This window comes from Amia ocellicauda, chromosome 4 (genome assembly GCF_036373705.1).
Source record: "Amia ocellicauda isolate fAmiCal2 chromosome 4, fAmiCal2.hap1, whole genome shotgun sequence".
In the NCBI taxonomy this organism is placed as follows: Eukaryota; Metazoa; Chordata; class Actinopteri; order Amiiformes; family Amiidae; genus Amia; species Amia ocellicauda.
The window spans coordinates 9,801,876-9,816,952 of record NC_089853.1 but is presented as its reverse complement, the minus strand read 5'-3'; the positions used below and the strand labels follow the sequence as shown (position 1 = coordinate 9,816,952).

The window sequence follows — 15,077 nt, the reverse complement described above, 5'->3', positions numbered from 1 at the left end:
TGCGTGTATAAGGTATCAGACGAAAATGTCCTGTTTCAAAATATGTGTTTTACTCTACAAAGTAATACAATTCAATTTATTTTTTCATTATAAACCTGATAACTTGTCGTTAAGTTTATTTTCCATTGTATGAGTCGAGATTTTGTACAATAATATATTAGCGAACAACGTGTTTCCAATATACGTAGCAGGCAATCGCCAAGACAGCTGTATTATGGGTCCTTTCTTACTTAGGGGGCCTTTCTGTAAATGTGTCTACACGTGAGAAGTTTGGAAGTAGAAGGAATACGGACTGTATTGCTCAAAACATTTCTACCGAATACTTTTATTCTGTGTTGATGCTTTTAACTATAATTAGAGGTATGATTACTTCCGATTCCTAAATGATTATCTTAATGTTGCATGTCTGAACTGTACACGATTATTTTTTTTACAGCGTTTTATATTTGATGTCAACATGTGTAATTCCCAGTATCTATATGACTTGCTTTATTCATTTATTTAAAAAATGTAAATTAACATTTTGAACTATTTTGTGTTCAGTCGTTTATATATATATAGGAAATATAGCTATAATACAATCTATAATCTCGCTTCCCTGTCTATGGTACACGGAAAGGGAAGCATACTGACCAAGATTCAATAGATTACAAATTAAAATATATTTTCATGCTTTCATATCTCTGATGGAGACACACCGGCGGTGAGTAATGTTGAGGTACCAGGTGAAGCCACACATTTACAGTAGTAATAACTGAATGCCACCCTGCCATGTCTTATTGTTGTTTAAATAGCTTACCTGCTATTTTAAAGCATCAACAAGAATTATAGATTTCACCTGTCAAGGCCTCCACGGCGTACTGTTACAATTACTGTTGTTGATGTTACATTTGCTGTCCCCATCACAGCCTGTAAGGACCAGGGCAATGTTTCGCAAGAAAGTGGACAATCGCATTCGTGTGCAGATTGAGAATGGAGTGGCACTGAAGCAACGTACTCTGTTTGTCGTGGTGGGAGACCATGGCAGAGACCAGGTATGATCTGACATCTTTTGCACCTTCTCTTTCTATTGCTTTTTGGCATGTTGAATATTCTGGTCTCTTCCTCTTGCATTCATACACATCTCTTGTTATTTTCTTCAATTATAAATGGGGGGAATCTTGCACTTTTGCCTTCATGGCTCCCTTAAATGTTTTCTTCCTGCTGTCTGTAGGTGGTCATTCTGCATCACATGCTGTCCAAGGCTAGTGTGAAGGCCAGGCCGTCTGTCCTCTGGTGCTATAAGAAGGAGCTGGGCTTTAGCAGGTGGGTTATCTCAAGAGACCCTCTTTACATTGGATTATAACGTTTTCTAAAACGTATACAACTTCCAGAAGTTTATACGGCACGTACTCTGAAAAGGTTTCCATCATTGTTTGGGCTGCTTTCCATTTTGGATGTTATCTAAAGATTATTTGTAATAGGATAATTAGTGGCTTGTGGACCTCATCAGGCATTTTGCATGTATTCATTTTAGTTCTGTTAGGCAGCTCAGTACAGGTATATGTAGTGATTTGTTTAACCCTAATTGTGTATCCTTACTCAGTCACCGCAAGAAGAGAATGCGACAGCTGCAGAAGAAGATCAAAACTGGCACCCTGGACCTAAAGCAGGACGACCCCTTCGAGTTGTTCATTGCTGCCACAAACATCCGCTACTGCTACTACAACGAAACCCACAAGATCCTGGGAAACACGTATGGCATGTGCATATTGCAGGTCAATGGAATGCTTTTATCCCACTGATGTCCATTTTCATTAACAAACTCCTATCTTGACATGCGTCCCCTCTCTTTAGCTTTGTTCTTGAATACTGTGTGTCCTTTTCTTTCGATTCCACTTTTTGGTACAGATTCTTTAACTTTTCTGTGCATTTTACCATTTACTTTTTCAGTAGCTAACTTCTATTAACTGTTTTGGTTTTAACAGGATTTTGAGGCCTTGACACCAAATCTTCTGGCTAGAACGGTTGAGACAGTGGAAGGAGGGGGGATTGTGGTCATTTTGCTGAGAACTATGAACTCCCTCAAGCAGTTGTACACCATGACAATGGTACGTGCTTTCTATTTTCAGACTTGAACCACAGTACAAGAGGAATATGATGTCTTCATTCAGTTCAGTGTCTCTTTGAGACAGACCGATTTGATTGTGGAATATTTCATAAACAATCTGTCTCAAGTGATTATCATTTCGATGCCAAATGGTGTGTCTTAATTTCATAGATCTTAATGAATCTTTTCTGTGACTGTTTAGGATGTATCTATTTTTAAAAAAAAATTTAGTTTGAATATGATTAGGTTTTGAAAGTATACCAAAATGAAAATGTAGATTTCTCTCTCTGCCTGCTAAAGCATATCCTTTTAGCATATGGAGTGTTAGTGAATAACCATCAGTCCCACATCTATTTCCTAGGATGTCCACTCTCGCTACAGAACAGAAGCACACCAAGATGTTGTCGGAAGGTTTAATGAAAGGTATGTCTAGTTATTATAATATTAACAATGCATTAGTGAAATGGAGCTTTGATGGCAAAGGGAATGGGAAGTAAATGGATTGAGCTGAAATAATACAGTACAATTTTATGTACATGGTAAATGTAATGGTTTCCTAGTAGTCCTGGACCAGTTTATTTAAAGCAATGTATAATGTTTTTTTTATTTATTGTGTAAGTACTCCTCCGGATCTGGAAAGCTGAGTTACACATGCTTTATTAATCATTTTAGCACAACTTTATTCATCATGTAACAAGCCTGGCACAATATCCTACTGAAAATATAACTTTTTGGATCTCCCATTTATGCTGTTTCTTGTCTTCCATGTTATGTAGGTTCATCCTGTCTCTGTCCTCCTGCAAGACCTGCGTTGTGATCGATGACCAGCTCAACGTCCTGCCCATTTCCAGCCACATCGCCAACATCAAACCAGTCCCTCCCAAGACCCAGGTAGGATAGAGGGCTAAAGGCTTCCCCCATTATATAGTGTAGATTGTGTACTGTTAGAACTGCCCCAGATCATTATAACTCTAATGTATGATTTCTTTGGTTAAAAATAATAATAAAACAATCTAATTTTCATTTATGTATTTTAGGAGGACAGCCTGACTCCGAGGGAACTAGAGCTGAAAGAGCTGAAGGAGTCTCTGCAGGACACTCAGCCAGTGGGGGTACTGGTGGACAGCTGCAAAACTATGGACCAGGTCAGTAGAGCTGACTGACTCACTTTGGCAGTCTTCACATTTCCTTTGTGTTTCAATTAGCACACAGTGTGGCCAGGGGGGATTATGGGAAAGCACACATCCATGACTCAGGTTTCTGACTTGGTTATACCTTTCCCTGTTCTGTTGGATCCATTTACCTCAAGATATATAAAAAATATAGACAATTTTGTGTTGCATCTATCAGGCAATTCAACATTCAATTGCCTTAGCTTATTGAATTGCTTTTAAGACTAAATGTACTACTAATTTGGAGGAGAATATCACTGTTTAATGTAAGGAACTGCAGCCTTATGGCAAACAGCCAGTATGAAGTGTATTCCACTCAGCTGCAGTTGGCTGAAGTTTGAGATGACCACTAGCTTGTGAAATAAGTCTGACTGTGTTCATGTCTGTGTCTCCAGGCCAAAGCTGTGCTGAAGTTTATTGAAGCCATTTCAGAGAAGACTCTGCGGAGCACCGTGGCCCTGACGGCAGCCAGGGGCCGGGGAAAGTCTGCGGCATTGGGCCTGGCTGTTGCTGGGGCTGTTGCTTTTGGGTAAGAGCCCTCCTTTCTTCCCGTCACTGTTCCTTTGGTTCTGATCGACCCTTTGTGGGGAACTGGAATTTGCTGTGTAAACTGCCCAGTCTTGGCCCTGTACCAATGTAATAATGTTATGCCTCCCTCCAATAGGTACTCCAACATATTTGTGACATCCCCCAGCCCAGACAACCTGCACACACTCTTTGAGTTCATCTTCAAGGGCTTCGATGCGCTTCAGTACCAGGTGGGATTGTTTTTTGCTTTGATTTATTGGTTTAATTTATGCTTTGCTCTAAATACTAAAATCCATATTATGAAATGCATTGTCAGTGGTTTTCTTTATTATGATTACAGATAAATACAAGAGTTTAGCATATCGAAAAAACTCACAGTAAATGATTTTTGTATTGGAGCCCATCTTGTACAGGCATCTCCTATAATGCTTTGCGGTTTTGGTTGTCAGGAACACTTGGACTACGAAATCATCCAGTCCTTGAATCCAGAGTTTAACAAGGCAGTCGTCAGAGTTAATATCTTTAAAGAGCACCGACAGACAATTCAGGTAAGCTGTCTAATTTGTGTATTAATTGATTCAAAATTATTGAATTTTTTCCCCCCTTTTATTTTTTCCATGGCTGTTGTATTAGGACTGTAATGGGGTACTTCAGGTTTGCAATGGGTATTTTTCAGTGTTATCTCACCGTTTTCCCCAATTCCAACCTTCACAAAACAAGTCTATTTTATTTTATGTTTTTATATATACACCAGGGACAGTGCTGAAACATTCCCTAATTTGTATTCAGCGAGCTCATTCTGCTTCATTTATTTCAGTATATTCCCCTAATGTTCACATTAGCCCAGATAAACAACTTCATGTTATCTTGGCGTGGTTTTCCAGCAGCGATGACAGAACCCATGGATATGTCCTGTTGTGCCCTGCAGACGAAAGTAAAAGAAAGATACTTGTTTGGTCCCTGTCTAGTTCCTACACTACCCTTGTTGAATCTATGTTGAAAGCACAGGGGGGGGATTTGTATATTTTTTGCTTTAGCCATGTATGCTTTCATGTATTACCAACACAGTTTTTACAGAAACAAAATATTTGTATCTGTGTTCATCGTTGTACATGTTAGACAATTCCAGTACATTGTTTGTCCAAAAAGAAGGCATTGATGTTCAAAGTGCAGCATTTCAGTGTTTAGTTTGTATGATTTTTTGTTATTTTTGTAGATGAACATTTTCAAATGTCAATTCAAAAGCCATTGCATGACTGGCCACTCATTATAAACATAAAAAAATATATAGCATATGTTCACTGAGAAACCTGGGCTGGTCCTGATGTACAGAGTTGTAGGAGTTTGTATCTATTTTATTTTTTACCTTTTCTTTTCCTTACTAATTATTTATTCTATAACTATATATGTAATACATTAAATTTTTTATGTATAATAAAAAATCACAATCAAAGAACAATCACGAGATTTAAAATGTGAAGAACTTAATTATGAATTAGGCATGCAGTTGATAGGAGTGGTCTATGGGTTAGGTTGTTTGCCGAACTTATTTTAAGTTCTGCAAACAACAAAATATGGTTTGGTCCAGGCTAGGTTTAAGGGTAGTCTCCAGGAAACTTATGCATTCTATAAGACCAGGCATGCTTTTCTACTGGCTTAACTGAATCGGGTGTAGATCTTCATGGGTCTTGCTTGAAATGTTGGTGTTGGCTAGGGTTGGGATTCAGGCTGCTGTGTGGCCTTAAAATGGCACAAGTAACCTACTGATGTTTCACAAAGGGCTCTGGTTAAACTGCCAGGCAGTATCACAGATTAGGATAACAGTCAATAATGTTATTGAGGGTTTATTGCTGATTAATTGCCATATGTGTATTGACTGAAGATTTGGATGTGTAAGGATTATTTCACGGTGTGCAGTGGTTTGGAAGCACTGCTCTAGAAAATACATATTTATCTGATATTGCTCAAACACATGCTTACAGAGAGCAAATTAAGGAAAACATGTGAGTTTAAGAGTATTGATGAAAAGGGTATACGTGTTCTCCCCTCAGTACATCCACCCAGCAGACGCGGTGAAGCTGGGCCAGGCAGAGCTGTTGGTGATTGACGAGGCTGCGGCCATCCCCCTGCCTCTGGTGAAGAAGCTGCTGGGACCCTACCTTGTCTTCATGGCCTCCACCATCAACGGGTCAGTACCTGCGGCCCAGGAACACTGCTCACTGGGACAGACCGGCTCCTTTTATAGAGACACTCGCATTCAGATCTGTCAAACTGGGAGCAGCTGCTGTAGTAAATGACCATGTTTAAGGAGCTCTGGGTTAGCTGCCACTTGAAGAGATCATGTTTCAGTGTTCAAAGTTAGCGATTACCTAAATCAGATCCCTTGAAGGAGGAGGATGTACAGTTTTAGTACCTGAGAGGTACAAAATGTATCCGAAGATCACAGAGAAGCAGTTGTTTTCTGAAAGGAAGAGACAGAGTGTAAGAATTTCATAGGTCCTTGTTCTTGGGGTGTTAAATAGCCAGCCTTATTCCTGTATGTTACCAAGTCGGTTTTTCTCCTATTCCTTCCTTTGCACCCCCCAACCCCTCCCCCCACCCACAGCTACGAGGGCACCGGACGCTCCCTGTCTCTCAAACTGATCCAGCAGCTGAGGCAGCAGAGTGCCGAGAGCCAGCAGAGCCTGACAGCGGAGAACAGAAACACCTCCACCGCCCGGCTGGCCTCCGGTACGGCGGCCTCAGTCCAGCTCCACACACACCTGACCCTCATGCAGCCCCCAGCCCTCAGCCCAGCCTCACCACACTGACAATCACTCAGTCCCACTGCCTGCACTACTCTTTCATACACCCCCCCCCCAGACCAGCTCCACACCCCTGAGCCTCACATAGCCCCCATCCCAACACTACACCATTGATATTTTAGACTTTTTAGACTTTGTGCAGAAGCCACGTTGTTTTTAATGCTATTTGATCCTGGCCACACTCGCGTGGTGGCAGGCTGAGCAGCTGGTTATGATCGGTGCTCTGTGTTGACAGCACGCTCCCTCCACGAGGTGTCCCTGCATGAGTCCATCCGCTACGCCCCTGGAGACCCTGTGGAGAAGTGGCTGAACGACGTGCTGTGCCTGGACTGTCTCGGCGTGCCCCGCGTCATCTCGGGCTGCCCAGTGCCCCAGAGCTGTGACCTGTATCCTTCACTGCTACTCCCTCCCTGCTCCCTCCCCTCCCACAGAGATAATATAATATAGCTTGTTTTATTCTTATCCTAGGGCTCCTACACAATCCCAGAAATTAAATGGCTGGAGTTCCAGTTCTGTAGTTTGGGGGGCAGAAGATCCAAATAAAAAGCCATAGCAGAATTTATAGTGTTTTGTATGCTACGGGTTACTATCTATGGGTGCAAACAGTATGTATATTAATACATACTGTCATGTTCTTCAGGCAGTATGTGTAGTAAGTATTTTTTGCCTATTGTATTGCATAAGCAGATTAATTGTGTATATAAATTATTTTTTTGTGCTTTTTCTCAAGCCGTTTGTTTGCCTTTAACGCCCTCTTGTGTAGATATTATGTGAACAGGGACACGCTCTTCTGTTACCATAAAGCCTCCGAGGCTTTCTTACAACGACTGATGGCTTTGTATGTGGCTTCCCATTACAAGGTGAGTCCTGGAAATTGGAAGTTAGTTGTGCTGTAGTCTTCTGGGTCCAAATGTTGCGGGGACCACTCACTTTGTACCTGACACAATTGATAACACTTGTGAAAATCTAACTTTAGCGTTATACTTTTAGGACACAGTAATGCCTGTATGTTTTAACTACTGGAAGCCAAAGTTGTTAACTAGTTTTAATGTGGGAGATTGGGCTGTGTGTGTTCTGAGTAACTCTATGATTGTTAAAAATAAGAATAATTTGATTAAAAAGTGATTAGACCTTTCCCAATGAATGGCAAGGTTACTTCCTGTATACATTTAGTTTCAAGGCAGTGAGTGACTGCACTAAATTATCAGAGATGATGAGGCTACAAGGACTCCAGTTCTAGCGCTTTAGAAACTGGATTCGGACGTGGGTCTGTGTAAATTGGATGGTATTTTCTCTCTTGCTTCCAGAACTCTCCCAATGACCTCCAGATGCTGTCGGACGCTCCGGCTCATCACCTCTTCTGTCTGCTCCCTCCCGTCCCACCTACCCAGAATTCTCTCCCTGAAGTATTGGCTGTAATACAGGTATTACAACTTCCCACAACCTGCGACTTTTATTCACTTACAGTCAGGAGTTGGATTTAGTTTCTAGGCCTGATACGAAACACAGAGTGCTTCTATCTCGGACACACACTCTATGAAGCTAGTAATGAAATTTGATGGTGTATAATGTATTCTGCGATGTGTGTGCTGTGCTTTTACTGAATAAAAATGTCTGTATAATTGGCTATCAGTAAAAAAAGATTGCCTTTTTGTAGGTGAAGTTCTGGGTTGCTATATGAACTGGCCTTCCCTTACCCAGAGTCTTTATTTGTTCCAGTTGTCCTCCAATGCACTCTGCACATTTCTGCTGTAATCCCCAGAGTCTGTTTCAAACCTCTTGGCTCCCTCGCCGTCTGCTGTTATGCCCATAATTTATAAAAACAAACAACAAATCCTGGTAAAAATCACTCTGGGATGGGTTCCACGAGTAGTACCATGATACTGTTACATCTGTTTTCACTTCAGCTATAGTAGTGTGTTCACTCATGTTTTATTCCGGCCAGGTGTGTTTGGAGGGAGAGATCTCCCGTCAGTCCATTTTGAACAGCCTGTCTCGAGGAAAGAAAGCATCTGGAGACCTCATCCCCTGGACTATATCTGAACAGGTACCTTCTGACACTTGACCTGAGATTTACACCCATGCAGTTCCAGAATCTTGACCATATGTGAAGTTTTCTTGTTTTTCTTGTTGTAGAGGTTATATGTTGTCTGCAATTTTGCCATGCTGGCATTCAAGACGTAATAACACCATACTCATGTGAATTAAATTTGATGTGTTTATTTTAAATGTGAATAATCTGAAATGAGGAATGGACGATCATTTCTGAATTTTTTAAAGCAAGAGTAGTAGGTCGCCCGTGTCACCTGATGCTTTGAGAATGTCGTTAAGATGACAGAAGCTGACAGAAATGGGGTTTTGTCTCCTCAGTTCCAAGACCCAGAGTTTGGCAGTCTGTCTGGAGGGAGGGTCATTCGCATTGCCGTCCACCCAGATTACCAAGGGGTAAGCCTGTTACGATCAATACCACTGCTTCATCCTCTGAGCAGTCAATGGAATGTGCTAACCAGCAAGAACAGATCTGTTTAATCAGAGACGGTTGAAATGTCTGTGACCTCGCTGCCTCATCCTGCAATGGAAAATCACAGTAACTGTTTTCCTGTTACCCGCCGTCTCATATACACATCTGTTCGGTACAATGCTTCACTTTTTAACCCAGTCGTGCTTGAGCTTTCCTCATATAAACACAGAACGAGAGTTCTTCTGTCCTTCCTTGTATGAAGTTTGCCACCCATGAAGGGGATGAACTTGGCAACAGAGTCCAGACTGAAGAGACCCATCTCTGTCCCTCTGAACGCGCTCTTACCTTGTGTTACAGATGGGCTATGGATCCCGTGCTGTGAAGCTGCTGCAGCTCTACTACGAAGGCCAGTTCCCCTGCCTGGAGGAAGGTGGACAGAACACAGCCAGTGAGATCACCCCAGTCAGCAGTGAGGTAAACTGCAGGTCCATACACAGTGTTGTAGCGTGGGATATCCTGCTGGATCCCGGGTTTTATTACTGTTGGGACATCCCATTATTCAACTGTATACATTCTGCATGCAAACAATTTTTTAGGGGTTTGCATTTTGAGGTTAGCTGTCACTTTAAAGCTCTGCGAAACATTGCTTGTGTTGTTCTATTTCGTGTTTCTGATAACTGTGTGTGAAAGACTTCTAAAGCATTTTGTTGGTGTCCCTCTGGACAGGCTGTCAGTCTCTTGGAGGAAGTAGTGTCCCCCAGGAAGAACCTTCCCCCTCTGCTCCTAAAGCTGAGCGAGCGGCCTGCAGAGAAACTGGACTACCTGGGCGTCTCCTACGGCCTCACCCCTCAGCTTCTGAAGTGAGTGCCTGGGCATCAGGGGGCTCTCCTGGCTCAGTAACACCATGGGATTCTCTTGTCTTACTACAGTGGTTACGGTAGTAGGGTTGCATTTGGAAATTGTATATTTTAGTTTTAATTAAATGGGTAATTTTTTTTAACATTCATTATTGGTAAAACACTGCATTAAACCGTGTTTTAAAATAAATACAGCAAATTGATTCCCATGTCTTGTTTTTCAGATTCTGGAAACAAGCTGGCTTTGTTCCAGTTTACTTAAGGCAAACTCCGGTAATTATTTTATTTGTGTATTGTGTGCTTTTCTGCAGTGCATTAGCCTTCTCTGTGATTCTAATCTAAACTTTATATTTAAAGCAAAAGCTATGTGCATGAATTCTTTACTATTTTACTGAATTGACAGAAAACAAATATTGTTCTAATTGTAAATCAGGTATAGCGTGGAAGTCTCTTTTAGAAAGTGTCTTGCAGAGTTTGTTTTGGCAGTAAAAAAAGCCTATAGAATATGATCAGGATTATGTTGGTGCTATTCATTAAGCCCCTGAGTTGTTTTGCTTTTGGCTCCATAGAATGACCTCACAGGGGAGCACTCGTGTGTCATGCTGAAGGAGCTGAATGGCGAGGAGGCCTCAGAACAGGGCCAGTGGCTGTCGGCCTTCTGGAAAGGTCTGTGTCCTCACTGTGTGTTTGAAAATCTATATGACCTTAGCGTTGACTGTTTTCAAAATATTTTCTTTATAAGTGAGCGGTTGGGTGCATGACTTTAGAGGATGGGCAAACTGTATTATTTTTGATCTAGATCTAGATACAGTAGGTTCTGTGCTCGACTAAAAATTGAGGAGCTTCTGTATTTTTTTTTGTCAGATTTTCGCCGGCGCTTCCTGTCGCTGCTCTCCTATCAGTTCAGCAGCTTCCCCCCGACCCTGGCGCTCAACATCCTGCAGAACAGACACGTGCAACAGGACCCTCCCCCTGGTGAGACCCATAGCCCCTGCTGGAGAATACAGACACGGGGTGCTGCTGTCCACACACGTTAACCTTGAGGGTTTACTGTCCATAGACATTGCAGATGTAAAAATAATTAAATTGCCAGTCATTTGGCTATAATGTGTATTTCATGTAAGCTAAGATGTAATGAATCCAGTTCCACTGCAGTAGAAGCATTTATCAGCCTACAGGGATGGTCTATAATTTCCCACTGTTATTGACCTGTACCCAACCTAAGTTTAACCCAGTGCTTGTCCTTACTGTGTCTCAGTGATGATGCGCTCTGAGCTGGCTTCACAATATAGCCCGTATGACCTAAAGCGTCTGGACATGTACTCCAGGAACATGGTGGACTACCATCTCATCATGGACATGATCCCGAACATCTCCAGAATGTTCTTCCTCAAGCAGCTGGGGGACATCTCTCTCTCTGCAGCACAGTCTGTAAGTAAACCTGTATAATGAATATAATTAGTGTCTATTAGGGCAGTAGTGTGTAGTGGTTAGGACTCCGGACTCTGGAGCTGAGGGTTGTGAGTTTGAGCCCAGGTGGGGGCAGTGCTGTTGTATTCATGAGCAAGGTACTTTACCTAGATTGCTCCAGTAAATGCCCAGCTGTATAAATGGGTAAAATGTGAAAAATAATGTGATATATTACTATATAAGTCACCCTGGATAAGGGTGTCTGCTAAGAACTTTCGTAATAATAATCTATTCTTTCCCAAAAATAAAATCCTTTCCTTATTTGTTTGTGTGTTTTGGTTATGTCAGCCATAACTCCTCTAACTCAGCTGGCATCACTAGACACAACGATCTGAGAAGGGGAGCATGTGACATCTCTTTCGGTAGCACAGTCTGCTCATACAGGAGTAAGCATCTTACCACTTGTATCCAACGGTGCCTCTCTCTCTGGCCTCCAGGCTCTCCTTTTGGGAATTGGGCTGCAGCACAAGACAGTCGATCAGCTGGAGAAGGAGATCGGCCTCCCCAGCAGCCAGCTGATGGGCCTCTTCAACCGCCTCATCCGCAAAATAGTACAGGTATGAGTGCTCCTCCTGTCCCAACTGCAAGTCTTTCAGCAATAATACTCAGAACTGCACTTGCTGCTTTAAAATGATAGACTTCTTCTTTGTCTCTCCTTTTCACCAATCAAGGTAATAGACAAAATTAAATTTAGAAGCTCTCTGGCTGTACAAAACTTGACAAAAGGACTACATATACAGTATTTTGATCTGCTGTTCTGTCTGTGCTCTATCTTGGGGTCAGTTCTTCAACAGCATTGAGGAGAAGGCAGTGGAAGAGCAGATGGTCGCTTCAAAGGAAATTACAATGGAACCCACAATCAAAACCCTCAATGAGGATCTGGTATGGGTCAAACATTTATTGGATTAATGCTTTTAATTACCTGTTGGGTTGATGACAAAATAAGCATGTTTTAGGCTAAACTTAAACCATACATCCAGTCAACATCCACAATTTAAGAATGGTGCAACATTGTAGTCCGGATCGGTGATGTTGACTATAGTGGAATTTTCACCTCTCCAAACAGGAAGAAGCCGCAAAGGAATTCCAGGAGAAACACAAGAAGGAGATGGAGAGGATAAAGGATATGGACCTCACACAGTAAGTTAGACCATTCCAGTTGACTGACTATACATTGTCAGTATTTGTGATTTGCCTGTATTTGGAGACATTTCTGACCTTGAATCAAATATTTGTTGTAAAACATGATCTTCATAAGTGTTTTATTTAGTGTTTCTATCAAGTCAGCACAAGAAACAACTGCCTCATCTTTCAAGTCATATAATCTCAGTTATATCGCTGCATAATGTGCTGAACGATGGAACTGTAACTTAAGTCACCCAAACTGCCAATGTAAGGAAATCCCCCACAACTGTCGTCTGCAGGTACATGATCCGGGGGGACGATGAAGAGTGGAATGAAGTGTTGAAAAAGGCTGGCCAGAGCGCTGCTGTCGTCAGTATAAAGAGGTGAGAGACTAAAAGCAGCAGTGAAGAAGAATTATGGATATTTTTTAATCCTAGAGATACCATAGACTCATTTTATACGAGCAATCCAGTTTTCACCCATTTGGACCTTGTGACTGGAGAAAAACGGTGCATGTCTCATGACTTACACTAATCTAATTAGAAATAATGGGAAGGGCATTTACAATGCACAAAGAACTTGCATGCAATTAGGGAAGAATTAATCCTGCCACAAGTATGTAAATTATACATGTACAATGATTACTTGTGGGGTAAAAGACTACAATTCAAACCAACAAAAACAAAACTATATAATGTATATACTTTTAAAAGTAACAAAGCTGTAACCAAACTAACCCAGATTAGAAAGCTATATTTTCATTGTGTTGAAATACAAGATGCATATATGAGTAGGAAAAGCAGAATTGGCACACCCTCATACACTTGAATCTCATACACATTAACTTCATCTTGAAATTGAGGAACCATGTGGTTATGTAATATTGGTAAGCAGCTTTGCTCGTGAAACTTGTACCCGAAGCCCCTTTGCTTTTTGGTCAGACTGAGATAACATGCTATGGACTCACACGTTGTCTGTCCCCTGTCGGATACAGTGACAAGAAGAGAAAGCTGGAACGGCCGGAGAAAGGAGAGCTTCGGCAGAAAAAGAAACTGAAGAAGAAGAACACTGGGAAGAAGGACAGGTTCAGCAAATGAGACTTGAAGCTTCTGCAGTTTGGACTTCTGAAAGAATTTCTCACATCATTCACCTGCATGAAGCTCCTTCAGTGACACCGGAGCACACGATCCTGATGGCCATCTGCAGAGAACACCAGGCTCTGTGCTGGCTGACGTTTTCGCTTTTGATTTGCTTGGAAAAGTCTGAGAAGCTTCAGGTGGAACTTGTATTAATAATAATCAGAGGCTTTCATTACATCGTGAAATTTAAGGAGAAAGACCAGATCTGCTGCAGATGTTTTTTTATTATTGTTAGCGTTAAATCTTTAAGTATCTCCATCATTTCATGCGATGTAAAATGACCATGCAGGCAGGCCAAATAAAATAATTCAATTTATAATTTTTGCAGAAATTGGCTTACTTTAATAATGTCTTTGTTTGATTTGTTGCATCATTGTGTTTTCCTACAAACCATTATAAGGCTCTAGTCTTGAAAGTCAGTAACCTCAAATTTGTAGTCTACAAATATGCCAGGGGTCCCTGAGGCAGCCAGCCAGTGGGCCACATCCATGCAGCAAAATGTTAATTTCAAGCAGCTGACATTTTCTTTGAATGTTTTAGATTCTCTGCAGATTACAAAGTGAAATTACAACAACAAAACACATTTAAGAAAAAAATTAAACCAAAGGGCATAATTTATATTTACATTGGTTAACAACTCCTCAAAACCACATCCACACTTCATTAGAAAAACATTCAAGCCTTGTGAGAAAAACAATAATGAATGAGTTTACACTTTCAATCACTCAATGAGTGATTCAACTCAACTCAATGAGCACATTTATATATCTAAACAGTGCAAAGTAGACATCGAAAACAGACTCCAATTTGGGGTGAAAAGATCATTTTTGCTTTATTGTGCCCGGAAATTATTATGCAGAAGCAATGTGTGTTTTGTGCTCACAGATAGTAGCAGTCTGCAAATGTGCGTTCTTGCAAAACATGGCAGCTTTAACAAAACTTCTCTCCTAAGTCAAACGTCCAAATATCTGCCATAGAGCTGGTCAAACTAATTCCATTTATAACCGTGCATTAGGGCAAGTCTTATCGAGAGGAGCTGTGATGTCTGATTCCTTTGCATAGGCACTACTGGTTTTTGAACAACTAAGCAAGATTAGGATCAACTTTGGCTCTTCACAAAATTAACTCCCTTGTTGCTGACGGGTCTCCATCTCTGCTCTCAGAGCGCCTCGGTTAACCGGCTGGCTGCTGTAAACCAGCGATCGTGTCCGCCGTGTATAATTCACCAGTCTGAGCTCTGTGCAAATCTGGAGTGAAACCATGAATAGTTATGAGCCGTGCTGATTTCATTTGGTGGCATTGGCTCTTTAAGGCCCTTTTGGAGGATCTGTTAGCGGCACACAGACTTGCAACTGCATAATTAAGTGCATTGGCTTAGTGAGGTTTGTTCTGCAGGACATGATCCGTGTTTTTCTAGCTACCCTAAAGGCGA

The 15,077-nt window shown here is 41.5% G+C and overlaps 1 protein-coding gene across 1 annotated transcript; it reads left to right on the top strand.

Moving 5' to 3' along the window:
• Nucleotides 1–235: 235 nt before the first annotated feature.
• Nucleotides 236–13,964, top strand: nat10 (N-acetyltransferase 10). The gene is made up of 29 exons (XM_066700943.1): nucleotides 236–360; nucleotides 909–1,034; nucleotides 1,214–1,305; nucleotides 1,586–1,757; nucleotides 1,968–2,090; nucleotides 2,451–2,512; nucleotides 2,866–2,980; nucleotides 3,127–3,234; nucleotides 3,657–3,790; nucleotides 3,926–4,019; nucleotides 4,239–4,337; nucleotides 5,841–5,977; nucleotides 6,395–6,519; nucleotides 6,829–6,979; nucleotides 7,357–7,453; nucleotides 7,901–8,017; nucleotides 8,539–8,640; nucleotides 8,964–9,038; nucleotides 9,412–9,528; nucleotides 9,781–9,914; nucleotides 10,136–10,184; nucleotides 10,481–10,577; nucleotides 10,776–10,886; nucleotides 11,170–11,342; nucleotides 11,819–11,938; nucleotides 12,165–12,263; nucleotides 12,448–12,521; nucleotides 12,806–12,889; nucleotides 13,501–13,964. Exons 2-29 carry the CDS (start codon nucleotides 927–929, stop codon nucleotides 13,601–13,603), a joined length of 3,072 nt encoding a protein of 1,023 aa, XP_066557040.1. The 5' UTR covers nucleotides 236–360; nucleotides 909–926; the 3' UTR covers nucleotides 13,604–13,964.
• Nucleotides 13,965–15,077: the final 1,113 nt, after the last annotated feature.